The 23,304-nt window shown below is 47.7% G+C and overlaps 1 protein-coding gene across 2 annotated transcripts in view; it reads left to right on the top strand.

The window, feature by feature from the left end:
- Hil (peptidase hillarin) overlaps positions 1–23,304 on the top strand; it is a 98,977-nt gene that overhangs the window by 72,818 nt on the left and 2,855 nt on the right. The window contains exons 1-6 of one of the 2 annotated variants that reach the window (XM_050185862.3): positions 44–190; positions 14,143–14,259; positions 14,758–15,045; positions 18,180–18,320; positions 19,408–19,490; positions 22,465–22,608. In XM_050185862.3, the coding sequence (XP_050041819.2) occupies positions 176–190; positions 14,143–14,259; positions 14,758–15,045; positions 18,180–18,320; positions 19,408–19,490; positions 22,465–22,608 (788 nt within the window). In that variant the 5' untranslated portion in view covers positions 44–175. Of the gene's footprint in view, positions 1–43; positions 191–14,142; positions 14,260–14,757; positions 15,046–18,179; positions 18,321–19,407; positions 19,491–22,464; positions 22,609–23,304 lie in introns of those variants that run through there. The other variant, XM_050185860.3, reaches the window with a different exon arrangement.

Below are 23,304 nucleotides of genomic sequence, written 5' to 3'. Positions count from 1 at the left end.
AGCTGTTTCGTGTTCGTCTGCTGGTGCGTCCCGAGTAAACGAAAGGAGTTTTACGCCGTGTGTCGTTCCGTCTGCGAGGTGTTTTGATTTTGATAACGGTTTTGATAGCGCTGCGTCTGGTATCTGCGGGTGGAAAGCTACTTCTTGGCGAAAGGAAAAGAATAAGTCGGCCACCATGGAGGTTTTGGTTGTGAGTACTTGGATTCTTCGCTCATTTTTGCCGGCGGCAGCACACTTAGGCTTAGCGTCCTCGTACCCGCACGGCCGTTTGTTTACGTGGGCTTTAATTCTTGCCAGCCCTTGCCTGAGGTAGGGCGCTTGCCAGTAGCTGCGGATTCTCGAACTGCAGCACTTTCCCTGGCACTACAATAACTTCTCGCTGTTTTTTTGGAGGACTTGCCCTTCTAAGCTAGCGAACGGTGAAATAGTAGCGGCGAAACGGGGGGACATTCTAGGACTTGCAGCATTTAAACTATGATCTGCGGTAACCTTGCGCAGTATGCTTGTAGTATTGCAGAACAGTGTGAAAGCCTTGCGAGTGTTTTCGATTGCTTTTGTTGGCTTGAACATGCAGATTAGAACAGTTCTGGAACACCAAGCTGATTAGGCAAAGTGTATATTAAGGATGGCTGACTGTGGCGTTTCTAGCTATAAACACTGAAGGCAACCAACTCAACACATTGGCGGCAATACAACCTATAGATAATGTAATCGCACTTTCATTTTTTAATCTTTAGTACTCCTTATCTGACAACCTTGAGAACCCTGCATCTGTTTGGAGTGAGGGAGATGCTATGCTGCGAACTTTTAACAGGTCACGATACCCATACTGGGATACACTTACAACCTGTTCACCCAATGGGAATAACGTGCGATGAAGACCATTGCACGCCCATTTAAGGGCTTGGCACCGAGCAACTTTCTTTCTATAGCTAGTGCGATGAAAGTTCTGGCGCCGAGAGTTTGACGCGACGTTTCTATGTATAGAAGCCTCTGCCGAAGTCAACCTTCACGCCACTCCTTCGCTGCCATGAATCGCGGTCGGGTACGTATCGCCGCGATCGCAAGGCCGATCGAGAACCCGGCCGCAGTTTCTTTTGTGGGTCGTCAGGGCAATTAATAAGTCGCGGGTACACAAGACAAACGCCGCTACTGAAGGAGAGGTTAATGAAAGAAAAATAAAAAAAAGAAAACAGTAAGGAAAATTAACATCGTCTGCCTCCCACAGGAATGCGCGCGTGTGCGTCTGTTTGTGGGCGTCTGCTCCTTGGGATCATGCAGAACGGCTTTTAGCGCTCGTGGGGACATCCTACGGTCGCGCTGCGTACTAGAGCGGCAAGCTTGTGTTTATTGGGTCGTTACCTGGAATGGGGGCTAGCCTTTAACTGCTACCGTTCGTCCGCGCGGGTGAAGATGGATCGCGAAGGAGTGGTTTCAACATAAATCGGGGTGTGGATAGCCGCAAGCGTCGTTTCGTCCTGTAGTTGCAGACGAGAATATCTAGCTCAATATGTGATTGACTCCCTCCCATGTGCCTGTATGCCGTAGTCGCAGGGCTTAGTAGTTGTCCATTCGCGATCTTTTGTATGAGCTGCGTATATACCGAGAACGTAAGGCCTAAATGGTGCCACAGGAAGGATCAAATTTTAGTCTCTGAATTATGCTGGAAGAAATTCGACACCGTTGATTGAGACACACTGCGATGAGCCGCATTGCTTGGGTGCTGAATTGAGGAACGTGAGAAGGTAAAATGGCAAGTTCAGGGATGGCTTACAGGCATTCATGCAAGGAGTTGAGACGGTGACTTCTTGGGGCGTTAGAAAGTGTGCATATGTGTGGGAAAAACCGGAAGTTTACTCTATGTAGTGTCTAATTTTGTCTTGATAACGAATAAAGAAGCTTATTCTGGTTTGCGTTTCCATCTTTTAGAGTCCAACGTAGCTCTTACAAAGTACCGACATCGAAAAACTTGATGACCGGAGCTCATTCTGGCCTCGTGCGCATTATTTGCAGCAATTTGGCGCATCTCTTGCACCTCGGCTATTCGCAGTAACTTGTCTGATTCAAATTGAATGTTAGGCCACGTGATGAGAGAAAGGAACTCGCGCTGTCTGTGTACGCTCCGTTGAACACGCGCAGCGAGGTTCTGGGTTCGACACCAGAGGTCGCAGTGACCACATTTGTACATTTGTGCACATGTGAGGATTGGTGGAAGGGAGACGTAAAGGGAGAAAAAAGGCAGACGTTCAAAAGCGCAGTTCGCAATAGGGGATTAGAAAATTTGATTGTAGGAGTTCATAGTGTCTTTCTATTTCTTTTTTTTTATTGTTTAACCTAGGTAGGACATTATACAGTATAATAGCAAGAGCTTGGTGGCGCAACCCACCGCCCCGTTCCAAAGGGGACGCTCATAACATACATACATCCTACTGGGGTACCTACATGCAATCTTCCTATATTATACGCGAGCATGACGCTCCTCGAGTAGGCCAGATAAGCGTAGGATTACTTCAAATACTATGTATACCTCCGCAGTGTCTCCGAGGGAAAATGTGCCGTCATCTTTGCGAGCTGGTGTCGAAACGGTACGACGGTTCTTGCGTAGCTTCGCGACTTCTTGAAGGACGGGAAAGGACCGTTGCGTGTGAGGTGCGTTTGCATTGTTCCGTTTGGGTTTCCGTTCTTTATCTCTTCGCAAATACTTACTGCGTTCACGCCGGTGTGACGAGCGTGACGGTTTTGAGGCAGTATCTTGGCGCCCAGCGCGAGGAATACAAAAGTTGTGCGCTCCACCGTGCACGCGCCAGGGAACGCGCGAATTGTGTTCTGCGCAGTGACACTTCAAGGTTCAAAGTAACTGCTTGCTCCACCCCTCGCAACTCCTGTTCCTTCTTGCGCAATCCTTTTATATTTCACTTTTGTCTGCGCAGTTACGGGCCGTGTGTTCAGGGTCGGTGGCTCCCGTCGACCGGTTGTAAATATTCAATCCGGTTGCTTCTACGAAGGGACGCCAACCGCGAGCGCACCGGTTCGGTTTCGGGCGCCAACCCGGTTCGCAAAGATTCCTGACGTCAGCAATCGAGTTTCGGGGTGCCCACGTCTGTCAGGCGTGGGGCTTTGCGGTAGCCATTATATGCTTCAGTGAGGACTTCGCCCTTATGTGTTCCGGTAGTATTACTGCGAAAATCCGCACCTAGCAGGTGCAGGTTTCTATCGTCCGTAAGCGTTTTTGCCCTCTACGGAATACCGAAGACTAGCTATTGTGGCGCCGCCTGGGGACGTTAGGTTCATCGGAGTGTACGAAATCGTAATTGTAATGACAGGCAATGTGCAGCTCAGTTGGTGTCAAAGCGCCGGCAACAGCGAATTCATGAATTTATAGCAATGAAAGTTGTGGTGGGAGCAAGCCGCCAGAAGATGCCGTGTCAAGTAGTTGAAACTCCAATATCATCCGCCGCTGTCGCCCACTGGCTATGGCGTTGCGCGGCTCGGCTCGAGGTCGCGGGTTCGATCCCGGCGCCGGCGGTCGCATTTCGACTCGAGAAAATGGAGAAACGTTCGTGTACTTAGGTTTAGGTGCGCGTTAAATAGCGCCAGGTGGTCAAAATTAATCCGCAGTCCTCCACTACGGTGTGCACATCGTAATCAGATCGTGGTTTTGGCACGTTATACAACCCAGAATTTCATTTTTTACCCCCAGTATACCAGTCATTTGTCCAACGACACTCCACCGTGATATGACTTAGCACAATAAGTTGGTGCTACATTGTCAGTATGTAGTTCCTTGCCAAAGGCGTAACAGAAAGCGAAAGGTAAGGCACCACTCACGCGATTCGCAATGTCATGAGCCCAGAAAATACTGAATATCAAAGGCGTATGGAATATCTATGATAGGGCTGGAATGGACGTGCGCCGAAGCACCGACGACAAGATAACCTATCAACAAACAAGAACTACCGCACATAGTCCACTAAGTGCCGAACTTATATAAGAGCTGCGTCCCCAACTTGTCAGCCAGAAATTCGAAAAAAAAAACAGCATGCTGAAATAAAGAATTCGAAGGCTGGAAGAGGGCTTCACAGCTTATGTGTATGCTCTCGGATTCTGAGCGCGTGGCGTGCAGGGTCTTCGGACATCGCTGTCAAAGGCTTTGGCGTTACCGTCATATCTGACGCTATGGAGGGCACAGGGGACGACCCTGTGCATGCATGCTACCGAATCGGATCTGACGAACGGTGACAGCGACAGTAGCAAAGTCTATAGACGGGCACCAGCTGCGAGGCAGGCTTGAGTGAAGAAGTTTACGCGGTATCAAAACAGCGTTCGCTCTTCTTTGCACAACGAAATCGAGGGATTTACAGATGCCCATAAAGATGAGACCACACCGGCCCAGCCCCGTGTAAGAGCCGCACCTCGTCGAGATTGCGAAAACACACGGGTACATACACGAGTACATACGGTATTACACGAGTGCATACGGTATATCTGAGAGTAAACGAGCTCCGAGTACAACATACGAGGTGCACCGCCACCTCGTCTCTGTGATTTCGCGGTACGTCGGTATGAAAATGAGAAGCTCTACGACCCCGCGTTCTCGCGGGGTCAACCAGAATAAGTCACTCTCGCGCGATGCATGATCTTCTGCTTTTCGTGGGGGCACGTTCACGGAGCCTCAGAAGCCGAGCGGAGGCGAATAGAGACGCACACGCACTCTGACAAATGACTGCCGGTTGGAGACCGTATACAGAGATAACCGTCGCCGCCTCCAATGACCCGCGTGATCCGACCACGTCTGCAGCAGCGTAGTCGTTGCTCTAAGCATACATGGGTCGCGTGCAACATGGACAATAATAAAGCAGCAACAGAGAATCTGCGAGCGCGGTCACGAATCATTCGTGCGCGCCGGACGCGTTTTGTGACGACTGCGCAGGCCTCTCCCTCACTCCGCCTTGGCTCGTGCGCAGTACGGTAACGTAATATATCGAGTGGCGAAAAGCGGATTAGCTTGCGTCATAGTGAGGCAGACATCATTTGCCAGAGAGGGAAAGGGGGGGTTGGGTTGATGCTTCAGTGATTATCGTAGTCTCTGCTTCTCCTTGTTACTTTCTTTCTTTACTGTCTTTCTCTTTTCCTTTTGTCACATGTTCACATTTTTTGTTGTTGGAGACAAATGGTTGTTCACCCGCGCGCGAGTTGTGGGAGGGGAGGGGAGGGGAGGGGAGGGGAGGAACTGCACGATTTCTTCGCGTGTCCGACGAGCGGCCATCGTGTGCTAGCCGAGAGCTCCCACGAGAGCAACCTTCCGCGGACGCGATGATCTAAAGCTGTACGTGCCCAGAACCAAAACACGACTGGGAACACGTAAAGACTGTACGCGCGTACTACGGTACGTCGTTTTCTTTTTTTTTTCTTTTTTTCGTATCTTCCTTTCCTTCCTTCCTTGATTCGTTCAGTTCTGTTTCTTTCTTTCGTCTTTTTTTAATGTCGTTTCCTTTTCTCCATTCGCTTGATCGTGTCGTCACGCATCGAGATCCCGCCACGTGCACACACGCCAAAGTCATTTTGATGGAGCGCTCGTCTCAACGCCAGGGGGCGCCACTGTTAATGCACGCCCGAGGCTAGGCAGACAGAGCCTGTGCGGGTGGGAGGTTCGTGTTCCGTGCGGCTAACGGCGTCTTGTAATCGTTATGCTTTTGCCATTCTTTTCGTTCTATAGTCAGCCACTTCCGGAAATAGCGCGCAGTTGGTGCCGAGAAGGGTACGGAAAGAACAGTAACACCAGCAGTACCGGAAAAGCGGTCGAGTCGTCTCGTTCTGGTAATAAAGGAAATAGTGAAAACGTAGTAAGAAACATCTGGAAGCCTCAACACTTTCTTTTGTTTTGTTCTTAAAGAAATGGTCCCACCTTCTGGATGGCGTGCAGACTTCGAACAAGCGCGAACTGTCTACGCATTAGCGTTCTCTCTCTCTCTCCTACAGCGTGTTGTTTTTAACTCAAGACAGCAGAGGACAAGCCCATTCAAAGTTGGCCCAGACGCCTAGCGTTTGATATCCACTGTGATTCGCCTTCGGCGAAATGATGATCAAGGAGCAATGAACGTCGCATAGTTTCGTTTTGTACGTGCTCCAAAGCCACAATCTTTAAACCTGTCTTCAAACAGGAGTCTCTCTACAGCCTTTCTTCCCTTCCGTTCCATTACCTGCAGAGTAGCATGTAGGCGAATATGCGCTGGCTAACCACTCTGAATATCAATAATGAGCTTTCTCTCTTCTTTTTTTCTCTCTCTCACTCACTGAGCACTGATAGAGGATCCTGTATGTACGCCACTGTCGGCAGAATGTTTGCGTAATGCAGTGTTGGCAGAATCTTTATATAGACCAATTTCGGCAAAAAACCTTTATGTGCTCCACCACTGGCAACATGTTTGCGTACTCCAGCGTTGGCTGAACCTCTGCGTATACTCGAAGCCACAAAGCTTGGTACCAAGCCATAAGAGTTTCTCCCCTCCTAGATTTTAGTGGAGTTTTGATTCGAGGGCGCCTGAGGTTCGGCCTGCGCTGCTCTGTAGGTCATACAGTCTTCTTCTGCAAGCCACGCTAATAATTTCGCGTTTATCACGTGGGCCAGCCTGCGTCGCACGCGGCAGCCCTCTCTGTACAAATTCGCGTCCCGTATGTAAAATAAGCTGCGGAACATCGCAGGGAGCAGCGGCTTGTACAAGAACGCGCGAAATCACATCCGAGGAACGAGCCAGGCCGACGGCGTGGTCAACATATAAAACAAGCGAGAGGTTGCTGCCCGCTACTTGAAGCAGTTGGGGCGGCCGCGGCGCGTATAGTTGCGCAAGTGTTCTGCGCGCTCATTGTCGTTCCGTCTGTGAGACGTTCCCGTGAAACCAGGACGCCAGCCGGTTTTAGTTAGACTCGTTTCGTCCGCCCATTCCCCACCCCTTACTTTTTCTTCTCTCTCTTTCTCTTTGTTTTCTTGAGCGCTTCTCGCTTTAATCTTCGCCGACGAGCGAGCCCTCCTCCCTGCCTTGGGCTGCGTCTTTGGTATTCTCAAAGCGCGCTTCGCTTTAACTATAGCGCGCGTGGTTGGTGAATGCGCATCGCACGAGGGATATGCAATCGCCGCTGCAAGCTCCGCACGCAGGAGGTTTCGGTCTGGCAAAGGCGCGCCGTTGCCTCGCCTACGATTGCAATTCGTGCGTAATGCTGTTTTCATATAGGAGTGTCCGTGGCTGGAGATTTTAAAAAAAAGAAGGGGGGGGGGGAGAAAAACCGAATAGTACAGTGCGCGGCTGGCAGGACGACCCGACACGCGAGTTTCGATTCGCGGCGATTGTTTCGACATACAGGGAAGGGATCGGCGTGCAATTTCTGTGTTTGCGCTGGGCGGCAAGGGAGGCAGTCTGAATGAAGAGATTCCGGTGGACCTCAGTACTGTACCGCCGTTTCTATGATCGCACGATTCCACACACGACAGGTTGCAACGCGTGGCTACTGGGACTTCACTTAGGTATGCAAGCACGCACCGACGTTGGGAAGCGATTCGCTGCGTCTTGGCGAATATTTGCCGTTGAGCGGTTGCAAAGTTGTGACTCGCGCGTTTGTTTGTTTGTTCGTGTGCGTGCGTGCGTGCGTGCGTGCGCGCGCGCGCGCGCGCGTGTGTGTGTGTGTGTGTGTGTGTGTGTGTGTGTGTGTGTGTGTGTGTGTGTGTGTGTGTGTGTGTGTGTGTGTGTGTGTGTGTGTGTGTGTGTGTGTGTGTGTGTGTGTGTGTGTGTGTGTGTGTGTGTGTGTGTGTGTGTGTGCGTGTGTGTGCGTGTGTGTGTCCGCAAGACAACTCGGAGAAATTGTGCGCGGAAAGTTAGGCACAAATCTGTGACAGGATTGAAAGGCGCATTTGACAATGGCATCGTTGCACCATTGAGCGCGGGCGTCTCAACGTGCGTGATACCGTTCGCTTGAGTACGGACGGCTTGTATAACGGTGCCGCGTATTACGTGTTGACGGATAGCCTTGCTGCATGCGAACAGCTACAGCTGTCCTGTAATTTTTATGCCTTGTGACACGAAACCCCTTGCCTTTGTTCTTAAATCTGCGGAATGCAACAACGCTCTTGCACTTTAGGCGCATGTAAATATATATATATATATATATAGGTGGTCAAAATTATTCCCATCCTTCAGCCACGATGTCTATCAAAGCCTTGGTGATACTTCGTGATGTTACACCAAAGCTATCACTCAATCACTCAATTAGTTGATCGATCGATAAATTATTTAACCTGGCCTCCATCTTGGGTATACGTAAGTACGTCGGTACGTATGCGTTGTATACTCCACTGGCTTCCAAGTCAACTCCAACACCACTGCCTAATCCACCGAGCAGTTTTCAGGGCGTTAGAACGCTTATTTTTTTATTGGTAAAGACGTGACTGTCTGACATGTAGCCCCAGTTGCGCAGGACACCTCGAAGTTTTGCGGAATTTTTACGCCGATAGCGGAGGTTTACGCCGATACCGGCGGTGAGGCGCGTCGCGATCGAAGTTCAAGAAACCGGAATCCGATATTCATTTTTTTTCTCCGCAATTATTATTATTATTTGTTTTGAACACATATACACATATACACAGGTATCAGGAAAGGGAAAGCGAGGAGCAGGCTGGCAACTGCCACCGGAAGGGGCACAACGCCTGCCTACTCCTCTGAAGGGAGGTGACAGCAACACAGAAATGGAAGATAGGAAGGAGGGGAGGAAAAGGAAAGAGGAAAGGAGAGCAACAGGACAAATCTAAAGACCAAAGTAGAACACTGCAACAGGTCAAATCTAAAGACTAAAGTAGAACTCTGCAACCGGAGTTAAAGTGACGCCGCGTCGAACAGCCTCCACAATTATCAACCACATCCATGGCTAGTTCGCTATGCGGCTAATTGTGTTCTCCACGATGAGACGCCAAGTAAAGCTGCACGTAATCACCGTTTCACCGGTAGTCGGTTCACAATGTACACTATAAGGTGTTTGAACCCGCCACCTCCCATCTTCAAAGGAAGAAGCGTTAGGCTACAGTACTGATCACACACAGTAGAGTCGGTCACTGAAGGTCACGCTACTACAGAATGTTGAATGTTCATGCTACAAACGTGAACCATCCCGCTATACTAATGCAAGCACATTTCCGAAAGAATACTTTACAACTCAAAAACCGATTTAGTCGCTTGCTTATGTCCCTCTAACGCACGAGAAGCCCTCGGATAACGCCGTATTCTGTCAGCTTGTATTCATGGGTCGGCGACGCCAGAAAGCCCTTGCCTCATTTTGTAGCGGTCTGCACCATTATGAGCTTTTCTAGGGCGAGCCACTACGTGTCCCGCCTGCGAGCTCGTTTATGTCGCCATGCAACTGTGGGTGTCATGAAATTAGACGCCCTCGAATTACTTGCCATTATCTCCGCGCGTTCTGTTTGACGCTGCCGTCTTTAGGGGAGACAATAAAATTACGGACGTATGCGAGCGACGCTCAGTCGTGCTCAGTATCTATGGCGTCGGGCTGCCGAACTCGAGGTCGCAGGTTCGATCCCTGCCGCGGCGGCCGCATTTAGACGGAGACAAAACGCAGGAACGCTTGTAGTTTGATTGAGCAGCGCGTTAAAGAATCCCAGGTGGTCGAAATTAATCCGAGGTCCCCTTACTACGGCGTGCCCAATAAGCACGTCGTGGTTCTGACATGTGAGACCGCAGGATCTATACTTTTTAAAATTCTGAATCATGGTGGCTTTGTGGCTTCATTTTGTCCGTTAGATGTGACAAACGCAGCGAAATTAAAGCCGAGATGTCAACGTAGCTATACTGTCCGGTGAATGCATAAGTATCCGTGGAAAGTTGCGGTTTCTGTTCCGAAATATATAATATGTCATTGGTACGTCATATTTCTGAAGTAGCGACCGCTGAGCCTTTCCCTATATACAAAAGTTCACTCATTCCACTAGCTTCTATTCACTTTTAGAGCAGGGAATGTCTATACTGTTCCTAATCGGCGTACCATCTGATGCAGGCAAGAGTTTACCGGTTGGCAAGGTTATACGTGCTGCTACGATCACGTCCCCATGCAACATCGTCATCCTTTAGAAAACTGAACAGGGCTTGTGCGAGCGTTGATTTACATACATGAAAAACGGCGGACTCAAAGCGAAAGCTCGCCTCACCTTGTGGATACTTTCAGAAGGACTTGTAGCTGGTCTACGTACTATACATTCGTTTAGCAGCGTGGCAACAAACATCCGTTGGCTGTTTCGCTTCTCTACGGTCCCTGCTCGTCTTTATCCCCGACCAACATTCCTTTATGTGATAATATGCACGTTGCCACCTTCTTGAGAGCTAGGTTATATGTCTGTGCTCTTTACAAACGTCGTGCGCAATGCTGCTCTTTACAACGACGCTGTGCTACGTAAGGCACTTTTGATTGCTTTTGTTTTTAAGCATCTTGTTAGTTTCTCTGTGTTATTTACGATGTAGTCACTCGATACCCTTTGTACTATAAGTGCTGCGTAATACCAATAATCGTGCACAACTTTCCTCGTGAATCGGTGCGGCTGGTCTGGACGTTGCTTGAAAGCTATGACCGCCGCGGGGGCAGTAAACGTACTCGACTTTGCTCACATTACTGCCGAACGAGGCTGCCTTTGAAAATATTGAAACATAATTGGAAAAGGTGGACGTGGACATCACTCTACAATGGCTGTTATTTATTCTGCATACTATGTATCTTCGAACGAACCCCATAACCGTAACATAACCAACGAATGCTCGGGAGCAGCTGTCTGTATCGCGAACCAGCGTGCTTTGGCGTTTGGCGTCCGACTCGCGTTACGTACATGTATACGCCATAGAATAGTGGGTCAGCCTTTTCCAGAAGGCTTCGAAAAGAGAGCATGTCGGGGCTGCCTACGTAATTACCTTTTGTTTTTTCGCATCTGCAAAGAGGTTGAACAGCAGCGGAGGGCCCCGTTTGGAGGTAATGACGAAACGAGAGAGACGTTCACTGCGAGTAATGCGTCTATAACAGGTCCGTTAATGGCCTTGCGTGTGCGCCCCTGCACCGGGCCACTTTTTCGCGCGGCGAGCCAGTAGGCCAGTACGAGCCTAGGCGCACGGTCAAGAGCAGTTCCTGACGTCACCACGGTCTGCTGGTTGACTTAATCGCTCCGCGAACCGCCCCTCCGCCGCCGTACGGTGAATGTCGGCTGCATAAGCCGAAAACGAGCGGATAATTTTACGCAAGACAACTCTGACGTTTGCCTTCTTTGCTTCGATGCGTTGATTCACTGCGTCTGCGCGTTGCTTGGCTGTCTGGCTGAGTGCTGGCGAGTGCGCTAATGCGGCTGACGTGTCTCGATACGAGTTGGTCACCTCCACGAAGCCACCAGCGAGATTGCCCGTACCCTTATTGCTGCTCGTATTCTTGTGACTTCAGAGAGCCACGTGATTGATACCAGCAGTCAGTGAAGAGTCCGACAGTGCTTCCAACCGAATTCCGTTTTACGCTATTCTTGAAATAGTTAAAGTTAAGGCGCGTTATTAAAGCACCTTTCTGAGTAAACGGTGCTCGAAGTGGGACAGTGTGCGTCCTGTGTGTGGTTCTTCGTCAGAGTTGGCACTGTGAATTTGTAAACAGGCCGTGCTCATGCCGTGCTATACTCTATAGGCTATGCTATCCTCTGCTAGGTCACACTGTGTCCGATTTAACTGGGAGGTTTTGTTGTATGCTGCATAATATGCTGTGCTATGCTGTATTTGTCATGTTATTCTATGTCACGTTATCATCTGCTATGCCATGTTACGTCGCTCACTCCACTGTGACCCGTTGGGCTATGTGTTACGACGTTACGCTCTACTTTTTTATGCCATGCTAAGCTTTTCTCTATGCTATGTTGTGCTACATGTTACACTACACTGTATAATTTGCAGCGCTGCGCTATCCTCTGCTCTGCCATCACCAGCTACGGTATACGCTGTGTCACGCTGTGCTATGCAATGATATTGTCATGCTTCGCAGTGATACCCTCTGCCTTTTATTTCTTTTTTTTTTTTACCTCAGATCAATCCGCTTAGGTCTAGATGATTTCCACGCAAGGGTTAAAAGAATGCCGACGTGCGAAGGATCTGGAGCGTGGTGCGAACTACGCCGAGCGTAATATTTCTTCGCTCCTCGGCGGCTGCCCTGGCAGGTTAGCTGGGCGCGACGGAGACGTGGTTACGCGAAACGCACGCTCGTGCGCCCCCCTGGCCGAGGAGCGATAGCACGCATCCGTGCGCAGAAGCTCTGTTGTGCTCAGGTGCGCGCATGTGTGTGTGTGTGTGTGCTCGCGAGCGGTTGCGTGAATAGGGACTCGCCCTCAAAGCAATGCCGCCCACCGGTAACGCCCTGATTCGCCGCGAAGAAGCTGTGTCGCTAATACGCGTCGTCTCCTCTCGGAAGCCGTCAACTTCTGTCGGCGACGGGTCTTTTGTTCCGTCTCCCGGAGATGGCTCCCCATACTTTGTTTCGCTCATCCTTTATATGGTTCTTTATTATCACTTGAACCCTCTTGTTGTATCTTTTCTTTTATTACTTTTTCGCGTTTTGAAGCTGACTGCGACTGGCGCATTCCTGGAGCGCAGGAAATTCCTGCGGTGCGGTGAAGTGCTCTTGAGCTTTTTATGGCAACACTTATGCGGACGCTCGAGGCGGGTTCACGCCAATGGCGTCGTCGTTGCCGTGCTGTCCCTTTTATCGGCGACGCATGCCGTTGGAGGGCCTTCAAGAGACGCGGAGTGCGTTTGGCTGCAAGAACGACGAAGCGCAATGGAAGCACTACACTGTCAACGCTCCTCCCGCGGCTTGCAGGACTACAGGAACACTAGCGCCCCCTACTTAACTGCTGTGTCTAGGTATTGGCCTGAGTGGAGCGGGCAGTAAACATCAAGCTTCAAATGTTACCTAAAATTTCACTAGGCGCTGACTAACTAACGTCGACGCTTTCTCGTCGGTCTAATCTCGTGCACAATCGATGTGGTGTTACTTACAACACCATCTGGCGGCATTCCTCGTCGCGCTAGCGTTCTGAGCTGCCTGGTAGCTGCCAGGGCGCTGTTCCTTCTGCCAAACAGCATAGTTGTCATGCGTGGTACTTCGCTTCAACATGTCGCAACTACGTGCAGTTCACGTCCGATGAGTTCGTATGCAACGCTAAACCTTGCTATCGCTGTAAATGTTTCGCCGTGTGGCCGAAAACTGCCATTTTTTTTTTGCTCAGTTATACAGGCACCATGGCTCGCGTGGCCCCGGTGTCAAGTCCCGAATTACTAGGCCAGCATAATGTAGCGATTCCTTCTCCGTAGAGTAAGGTGGTTTTCTGGGCCAGTTGGTGCATGGTGATAGTGTGACGGTTTCAGCAAGTGTATACGCAGGCAGAAGAAAACAGAAACACACAGGACTACGCTGGAATAACAATAGTGGGACTTACAACATTTGTTAGTCCAGCGTTGTCCTGTGCGTTTTTTTTTTCTTGTGATCGCGCTTATGCCAGCTGGAACCGTCAGACTACCTTCTCATTCGAACGGTGTCCTTGCTGACTTTGGCGGGGGTACCCATTGCTTGCCAGGTCTTATTATTTCCGCTACGTGCCTACGTGAGGATACGTCCGAGTAAACACAGACTGCCTGCACGAACAAAGGTACGGTCACCGAGCGTTTGTGGCCCATGGGATGTATCGAGGCAAATCCGATGTATTTGCCCCGAATGGATGGGTTTCCTGTAGAGTAGGACCCCCCCCCCCCCCCCCCCCCCTTCTAAAGAACAAATAGAATTCGAACCGCCCTCGGTCGGTTGCATACTGTGGGCTTTGGTTAACGCGGCCGCGCTAATGCGGCCACGCATGGCTAGCGCTTAAGCATTCAACGTTTTCTTTTTCTTTTTGTGTGTGTTTAAGAAATGATGGTATTTGACCTGCGCTGTTGGGGTAATTAGACGATTAAGCATTGACACATTTGCAACGGTTTACACTTTAAGCATAATTCCACTGCAGTGGCCACAATATCTGATGTCACATGAAATAAGTAAACTGTATTTAATGTCTTCTCCCAACCTTTAAATCTATTTCAGGATCCAGAAACGCAACGGACGTTAGAGATGCGACATCGACTCGAGGAGGACGACCTCTACCGGCAGTTTGCCAAAAAGCGACAAGAAGAAGAGCACCATATCACGCACCAAATTCAGGTACGACGTTGTACAGTGCATTCATTTTAGCGAAATTATAGTATGCCACATTTTCGTATTTCTTGTATGTTGTTTGGCACTGACGAAGACTGAGTACCTTATAGTCTGCTTATTCTGCGACTATGATAAGGTAGGTTCAATCAATCAATCAATCAATCAATCAATCAATCAATCAATCAATCAATCAATCAATCAATCAATCAATCAATCAATCAATCAATCAATCAATCAATAAAGTAAACAGTCATTCAGTGAATCATTGAAGCATTTCACTCCGTCAGTTTATCAAAGAACCTTCACCAAACATTGGATTGAGTAGTCAATGGTTCGATCCTAAGCCGCGCGCTGGCCACATTTCAATGGAGTGAAATGCTACAACGCTTTTCAGCCGCGCTTTGGGTTCATGTTCAAGAACCCCAGGTGGTCAAAATTGTTCCGAAGCCACGTTGAGTCTCAATAAATAAATAAATCGATGGCCCTGTGTGTGCCTCCTCGCAGGAAGAGTGGGAGAAGGAGCTCGAGCGCCTCACGTACCGCTACCAGCAGGAGATGCGGCGCAAGAAGCAGCGGCTCATCACCAGCGAGGAAGAGCGGCTCCTCACCGTGCGCCACCAGAAGGAGAAGGAGGACCTCGAGAAGAACATGACCATCAAGCTGGACCGCAAGAAGGAATCGCTCACGCGCAAGCTGCTCGAGCAGGAGCGAGCCGCCACCGCCGACCTCGTCGAGAAGCACAGCGAGGAGATGCTCAACCTCATCAACGAGAAGAGGGACGAGCTCATACGGGTGAGTGCGCGGGCGCTCAGTTCACAGTTGTTCACAGTTCACAGCGCTCAGTTCTCAGTTCACAGTTGTCGAATCCGGACGGTGCGCCCCGAGGATGGTCGTCTGGTACACTAGGTATAGGGTGTGACGGCAACAGTCGAAGCTCGACATAACGATCACCGATACAACGGAATCATCGTGTATAGCGAAGTATCCGAAGGGTGCGCCCCGATGGTGGTCATCTGGTACACACTAGGGTGTGATGGCTACTAACATTCGAACCTCGACATAACGATCACCGATATAACGGAATTATTGGGTATAACGAAGTATCCGAACGGTGCGCCCCGAGGATGGTCATCTGGTACACACTAGGGTGTGACGGCAACTAGCAGTCGAACATCGACATAACAATCACCAAAGCATTTGATGTAGTTCCTCACGACAAATTAATTTTTAAATTAGAATTCCTTGGTCTTCCTGCCTTTATCCTGTCCTGGGTTTCAGCTTACTTGACGCGTCGCAAACAGTACGTAGTGATTGATGGGCAGCAGTCCGATTCTCTTTCAGTAACCTCTGGCGTGCCTCAAGGCAGCGTCCTTGGCCCACTACTATTTCTTATTTATTGTAACGACATAGTTGATGTAATAGAGGCCCCTGTCAATATTCGTCTGTTCGCAGACGACTGTATCATTTTTAACGATATTAATACAGTTCATGATCAACTATCTCCTCATTTAGCGTTAAACAACATTCTTGAGTGGAGCAACAAGTGGGGAATGAAACTTAACTGAGATAAATCTGTGCTTCTACGTATAACAAACAAAAAACTACCCCTAAAATTTTCTTATTCTATTGGCCAAGATCCCTTGGCCGAAGTGAGCGAGTACAAGTATCTTGGAATTACAATTACTAACAACCTAAATTGGAACAGCCATATTGCTGCTACCGCCTCCGCTGCTTTCAGAAAGCTATGTCTACTTCGCCATAAGCTTAAACATGCATCCCATGAAGTAAAATCCTTAGCCTATACCACATTTATTCGACCCAAATTGGAATACTCGTGCGTTATTTGGGACCCGTTTACCAAAATCAACATATACGCCCTTGAAAGGATACAGAGAAGAGCCATACGTTTTATTTTTTCCAAATACGGCCGAGAAGAGTCTGTCTCTGAATTACTGCGGACAAATGGCTTTCACACCCTTCAAACGAGGCGAAAAGTAATAAGCCTGCAGTTTCTTTACTCCTTGATAAACCGTAAATCCAGGAAAACCCGTCATTCCCACCCCCTCGCTCTCTCCCCTTACGTCGCCAGGACAAACCTCTTTAAATTTTTATTCTTTCCTCGAACCACAGAAGAATGGAACCTCATCCCTTTCCATCATCTGAACTCACCTGAATCAATTCAAACTCATATTCTTAGTATTTCCTAACTAACATTGCTGTTTCGTGTTATATTGTTTCATTTCCTGAATTTTATATTTTTGCAATTCTGCCTTTTATACATGTACTTTTATTTGTTACCATGCCCCTCCTGCTTGGGCCACACGGCCTGCAGTATGCTGTAAATAAATAAATAAATAAATAACGGAATTATTGGGTATAACGAAGTATCCGAAGGGTGCGCCCCGATGATGGTCATCTGGTGCACACTAGGTAGGGTGTGACGGCAACTAACAATCGAACTACGACATAACGATCACCGATATAACGGAATTATCGGGTAAAGTTAAGTAAATCTAGAACGTTTCTCACACATATCAGCGCGTAACAATATATTTGCACAGCGTATCAGATGTAACGGCTCCACCTCATCAACGAGAACTGGGAGGAGCTCGTACGGGTGTATCCAGCCACGGCGCAAAGTTCTCGAATCCAAATTGTGCACAAATATGGTTATCTGGGCTAGTTAATGTGTGACAATAAACAACAGTCAAACCTCCACATAACGGAACACCGATATAACTGAACTGTCGAGTATAGCGAAGTCCATCTGAAATATTTCTCTAATATATAGTTATAGCTTATATATATAGCCTGACAATATAGTTACACACAATATCAAGTAACTAAGATCTTTTCCTGTCATGTGCGACTTCGTTATAGTGACGTTCGACTTAAACAAGGAACAAAAAACAGGAACAGGAGAGAGGGAAAGACGTACTCATGTCAACCCTTCTTCCTGTCTCTCTCCCTTTCGCGTTCTTTTGCTACCATTTCAACAAGAACATTCGGGAAGCCGGCCGTTCGGAATAGCGAGTATATTTTGTTTTCTATCTTCAAAGTAAAAGAAAGGAGGTATGGAGGAAAGGCATACTTCAAATATCTTATTTTCTTCCATACACAAGACTATCTTGAATTTTGTGTGAGGCCGAGCATCGGAGGAATACGCGTGCCGTATAGATTGTGCAGTGATATATGGCAATCTGACTCAACTGTTTGCAAATAAAGGACACCAACCAGTGCAAACAATAAGCATTTAACTTGCCGGCGCACACAGAAACGTTTACGAAACAGTGGAAAGGCTCAGTATAACTTCATATACCTAGTAAAACAAATATCTTCGCATCCATTGATCCGCTCGAGCGGACACTTCGAGCGGTCGAGTGGGCCACAAGTTTCGGCGTTTCTTCATGCTACTAGCATGAGTTCAGGCCGACCTCTAGCATTTTCCCTTACATTGAATCTCTCTTCATCAATCATTGTTGAGCTTAATACTGAATTTGAAAAAAAAAAATGCGCTCGATTTAAATTTGAAATGTGAAATAACCGCGCAGTCCCAGCAGAATTCGTAATTGCAGGCCTGTGGTATAAAGTTTATAAACAGAGACAAGGTGCCTCAGAAAGGCTGGCCAACGTTTCGATAGGAGGACCTATCTTCGTCAAAGGCCTTTGAGGAAGTTAGGTCCACCTATCGAAACGTTGGCCAGCCTTTCTGAGGCACTTCATTCCTGTTTATAACCTCTATACAATAGTGTGCCATTCCATCTGTCAGCCCCATTCTTGAATTGCAGGCCTGTTTGAAAAGAAACCTTTTTTTTATTGTAATTATTTTTAAGTGAAGATCGCCGCCCATTGTTTTATAGACTCGCGATATATGTGGCGTAAGTCTGAGCTCGATTCTTTTTTTCCACGTCCGATATCCAATGCAGCGAGAAGGCGAGGAGTTCACGAACGACGAAATCAACCCATACCCGAGTCATCCGCCCCCGCCGACGCCGGCATCCATCTCCAAGACGGACATCTACACCGACCCCGAGGTGTTCTCGGAACTCGACCAGATCGCGATAAACGTGAGTGCCTGTTTTCCCTACGATGACCGCCTGTGATCTCGCTCTTTAATGCGGTAGCATTATAGGCGAGCTACTTCAACTTTCGAGGCCCCTTACAGGAAACTCGAGGTTACTCAAAATTCGAAAACCCGAAATGGCAAGTTCCTGAAACATACCAGGTTACAGAAACGTCACTTCGATAAATGATTGTGCAAGGTCGCCTGTAATGGCACGACGCGCAGCTATCCAGACGTCACAATCATCACGATCTAAGTGTACTATCGCATACTCCGCTATGGCATAAATGCACAAATGCTATCGCATTCGCAAACTATAGGTATGTGATAGTAAACTTACGAGAGTTTGTGGTGCAAAGTACTGGCTCATTGCTTTTCTCTCTCTCTCTCTCTCTCTCTCTCTTATTTACAGCGTTATCATTTAGGCGGGTACGCTTGAGAGTAACAATAATTTAGCACCGTGAAGCATTTTCTTCCAAGACTCGATACCCTTTTATTTGGCAGAAAAATTCATGTTTAGGTATTAGCGGACGCTGTGGAGGGCACAGATTTCTATTTCCAATTTTGCGTCCAAAATCAATCAATCGCTTAAATTATTAGAAACAAATTATTTCACAATTAAGGAATCAGGGAAATAAACAGAGCGAGAGAAGCAGGTTTACGAGCGGCGGGTATTATCAGTAGCGCCAATTATCGCTGTCACTGCTTCGCAATTTTACGACCCCCCCTCCCCCCCCGCCCCTCTGCCTTTTCAATGGTTAACAATCGCGAGAAAAAATTTGAAGACCAATGGTGGCGCGAAAAAAGAAGTTTTTTCCTTCGCAGCTTGGGCTGCAGTCAAGTGATAAAACTTATAGGTTCATTGTATCGCCATGTATGGAAGCATAACGCAGTGTAATCAGGCAATCCCACGTTGCGGAGCTGTGCAGGAAGAAATTTGAGTTTATGTTGCAGCCTCGCTCTCCAAAATTTTGCTGCTCGCGAGTGTTGTGACGTGTCAAAAGACACCGTAAAAGCTCCAGCGTTTCGCGAATGCCATCTCAGTTACAGGCGTCGCGTGAATGCAAAGTGTTGCTTCGTCTGACATGCAGGTGGCGCAAGCGGACCAGCAGACATTCACAGACCTGGTGCGGCAGTTAATATGCAGCTGCGTGTCGGACGTTGAGAAGGCGAGGTAAGAAGCTGTTCACCAAGTGCTTTACTTGTGAGCACTAATTTTACGATCTTCCACGGTTATCACAAAGCCTGCATGATAGTGATGGTTGGACCTAACTGAGAATGACCAGCGTCGTCGACACACCAGCCTTCGCTTAAATGGGGGCCCTGCCACACTTTCTATCGAAGTTGAGCAAGACATTTAACATGAACGCACACACACTTTCAGAAATATCTTCCAGCAAAAGTGTTTCAATTCGTTCAGTATAGAAACGGAGTTCACGTCATTCAAAGATCACCCTTCTTTCCCGCTTCTCGAACAGCTTGCATCGCGGAGGTTACTACAGCAGGTGTGGGACGGGACGGGGCCCTGAACGCCCACTGAACGTTACGGCAGAGCGCAGTTTACATTTGGTTGTAGGCGCTGAGCACGAGGTCGCGGGATCGAATCCCGGCGGCCGCATTTCGATGGGGGTGAAATGCGAAAACACCTGTGTACTTAGATTTAGGGGCACGTTAAAGAATCCCAGGTGGTCGAAATTTCCGGAGTTCTCCACTACGGCGGGTCTCATAATCAGACAGTGGTTTTGGCACGTAAAACTACATATCTTTTTTTTAAATTTGGTTTTAGGCGTTCACGGAGACGTCACCGCATCCGGTTTTCGCGACAACGACACGCTAAACTCGACTAAAAGCTATAAACTCGGAGGCTGACACCTAGCCAGGTTTGCCGTGGCTGCGATCGTCTTGCCATAATCGATGCGCTTCATTTTTTTTTTTTTTACAATTCTCGCCGTCTTTGCGACCAACAACTGCACACCGACAAAGCACTTTCACGTTCATTTTCAGTAAAAAAAAAAAAAAAAAAAAAAAAAAAGAGGGGGGGGTGGGGTGCTGTGGAAGCACGTCTCGCACGAATTCCACAGCCACGAAAACAACTAACGTGGCACGTTCGCGCTAAGCCTCTAGCTGCGCTGAAGTGAGCGCGCATGCAAATTTTACACACAGAGCGAAAGACGCACAGGAATGCGCAGACGCGCACTGTGATAACTGTCAGCGAAACGTTAGCGAAATTTCAGCCACGCCACGATTTCACGTTACGGAGGAGGCATCACAGCTCGAGCAGGCAACGGTCGCCGAATACTGGAAAACTTTTTTTTTTTTTTTTTTTTGCGCACACTCTGAACGCAGTATTATCTCATAATTTTTTTAATGCATCAAGTATCGTGAGCGTTGTTACCACTTGCGAACACCTTTGTGGGCTTTGATGAAGTTAAAATTGCTGTTGACGTTTACACGCATCTATAGCCAATAGTCATACGAGGTTGTCATGGCGTCGTCATGTCCAGTTTAGATGGAGAGGGTTTGACGGAGCCGTGGGAAAGGAGGACCGATCTTTACAGAGGCAATGTACATTCCTAGCTCCACGGAATGGAGTAATATTTGGCTCAGATGCTCACGTTAGCTTTGCGTCATGTCTAGTATGATTTACTTACCATGTTCAGAGTGTCGCAGGACCCTTTGATGGGGGTCACATTGATCCAAATAAGAATCCCTTGTGCCGGGAATCATCACCGTGATGTTACACTTATGATTGCTAGCCCTCTACTTAACTCATTTAACCCATAACCCTTACTTAACAGGTAACACCATGGTCCATATGCCCTACTTGATTATTTTCTTTCTAGTGAAAAAAAATCAGTTTCATCTAAATTTTTTAATGCCGGAAATACCCGAAAAAACATAACTTTCTAAAGAAACGCACGGTTCCATTTTACGAGCAGCAATTGTCGCATATCGTATATGACGCACCATGCAATTAGAGGTATATTTTGTATCCAGACAGAAAGTCACTTGAATCGGTAGAACATTAAAAAATTATCCGCGACCATTAAAAGTTAGAAAATTAAGCCTTCTTTTTTTACCCTTGTATGGTCATGCTAACGATGCTTCTCCTTCTAACGCCAAAAAAAAAAAAAAAATTTAAATTCACCCTCTTATTGAATCTTGAACTCATTCTTTTCGTTCTACCAAAGAAGGGGGACTCAGACTGTGTCTTTCTTGTCTTTTTAGTCATGAAATGAGCCGAGCCTGAGTTTTCAGGGCTGCTGCATCCGTATGCCTACAACGGAACGTCGTAGGAATATGGATACTTTAGTCTATTCAGGGGAGCCTGTTTCTGGCATTGATCTCTGATTCCATCTGTCATCTGAAATGCTCCCTGTGTAGATGAACGAAGTACCAGCCTGGTGGGAAAGCGCAATGACGTCACTGCACTGGATGAGCCAGCTGGGTGCCTATGTTCAGATGAGGGCAGTCGCAAAACGGGTCCCGAATATTTTTCATTTTAACTTAAATTTTTATATAAGACATAGAAACGCTTACACACCGCGAAACTGTAATTACTCTTCGAACACCTTTTTTTTTTTCACAATGAACAAATCTGAGACTTTTAAGCATCTAGCATTCCTTAAGGAGTTTCAAAATGGGACCACGAAATGGATCCCTCACAATTACATAACGCGCACACAGACATATGCCACACACTAAGAAAAATGGTGTTGCGGAGAGTGTTTTTCACTTCGACTTTGCGGAAAATCGGTTCACCGTGCCCTCCCGGCTGAAGTACAATCATATCGTTGGCAAAGCGCGCAAATTATCATCTTCACTTACGTTGTGTCGCCAACAAAGTCGACATGGAACAACGCCCCGATGAGCGACGACGTCTGCCACGACTGCTCACGTGCTTGCTTGGCTCTGAAAAAAAAATCGAGGCGCACATTGAGGATTACGCTCCAGTAGCTTGTGTAGCGTTTAACGAACAAAGGCGCAAAAAAAAAAGTTGATCCTTTATTGAAGGCAAACGGGTAAGGTGACCATGCACACGTAAAGCCTGCACGCTTATCACTGCCAGTTTCAGGCAGCCGGAATGTCAGCAGTAATTAAGGAACTGCAAGAGTCGCTGATGCGAGGGTGGTTTTCCTCTGTTCCAGGACAATATTCCGGTGGATCACCGTCAAGAACCTGAACACGATGCACTTCGACGAGAACGTGATCGCGGACACGCCGATGGGCATTCTCAGGGGAATCAAGCACGGCACCGAGAGCTATCACGTGCTCTTCAAGAGGCTCTGCAGGTGAGGAAAATGTGTTTCGCCCTTTGCCGACGGAAATGTGTAAGGATAAATATACAATAGGGTGTGTGGGAGGAAGGAGGTCACAAATCACTATGCTTAGTCAGTATAAATGGTGTGCATAAATACGCAGATGCAATAGGCATACGTAGTTATTTTCTATTGCTAAAGGTTAGGAATTGCTCATATTAACATTCTACTAACGTAAGAAAACAAAGACAGCATATAAGTCTCTAGAAATGTCTGAAAGGTTATATCCTCTACGCAAAAATCTTACACGTGGTAGTAAAAATGTTTCCTGGGGGAGTACAGATACACACTTGCACACAAACGCTAGTATTCTTGCATGTTATTGAAAAACAAAGCCACTATAAGAAGGTAGCGACTTCTTGTAGCTATAAAGTAACGTTACGAAAATAAACAACCCGGTTTGAATTAGGTAGTGTCGCATTGTTTTCGTAGCAACATCATTTACCTCGACTGTGCTTTCATCTAGATTATATAGTAAGGATGGGACGCAATTGGTTAAACGATTGTATCCATAATTTGTACGGGAATGTGGTAGCAGCCATCTCTTTCATTCCCTAGTGTTGGATAACATCTCCTGGTTATGCTAGGTTGCACAATCCGCACTATTGTGCTCAAAATACCTCTGGTATTTAAGGACAAAGTTAACCCATATAAATTTCGTAGACAAGT

Source organism: Dermacentor andersoni, chromosome 11 (assembly GCF_023375885.2).
Source record: "Dermacentor andersoni chromosome 11, qqDerAnde1_hic_scaffold, whole genome shotgun sequence".
NCBI classification, from domain to species: domain Eukaryota; kingdom Metazoa; phylum Arthropoda; class Arachnida; order Ixodida; family Ixodidae; genus Dermacentor; species Dermacentor andersoni.
Note: the sequence above shows the minus strand (reverse complement) of the source record. Positions and strands in the feature narration are given on the sequence as shown.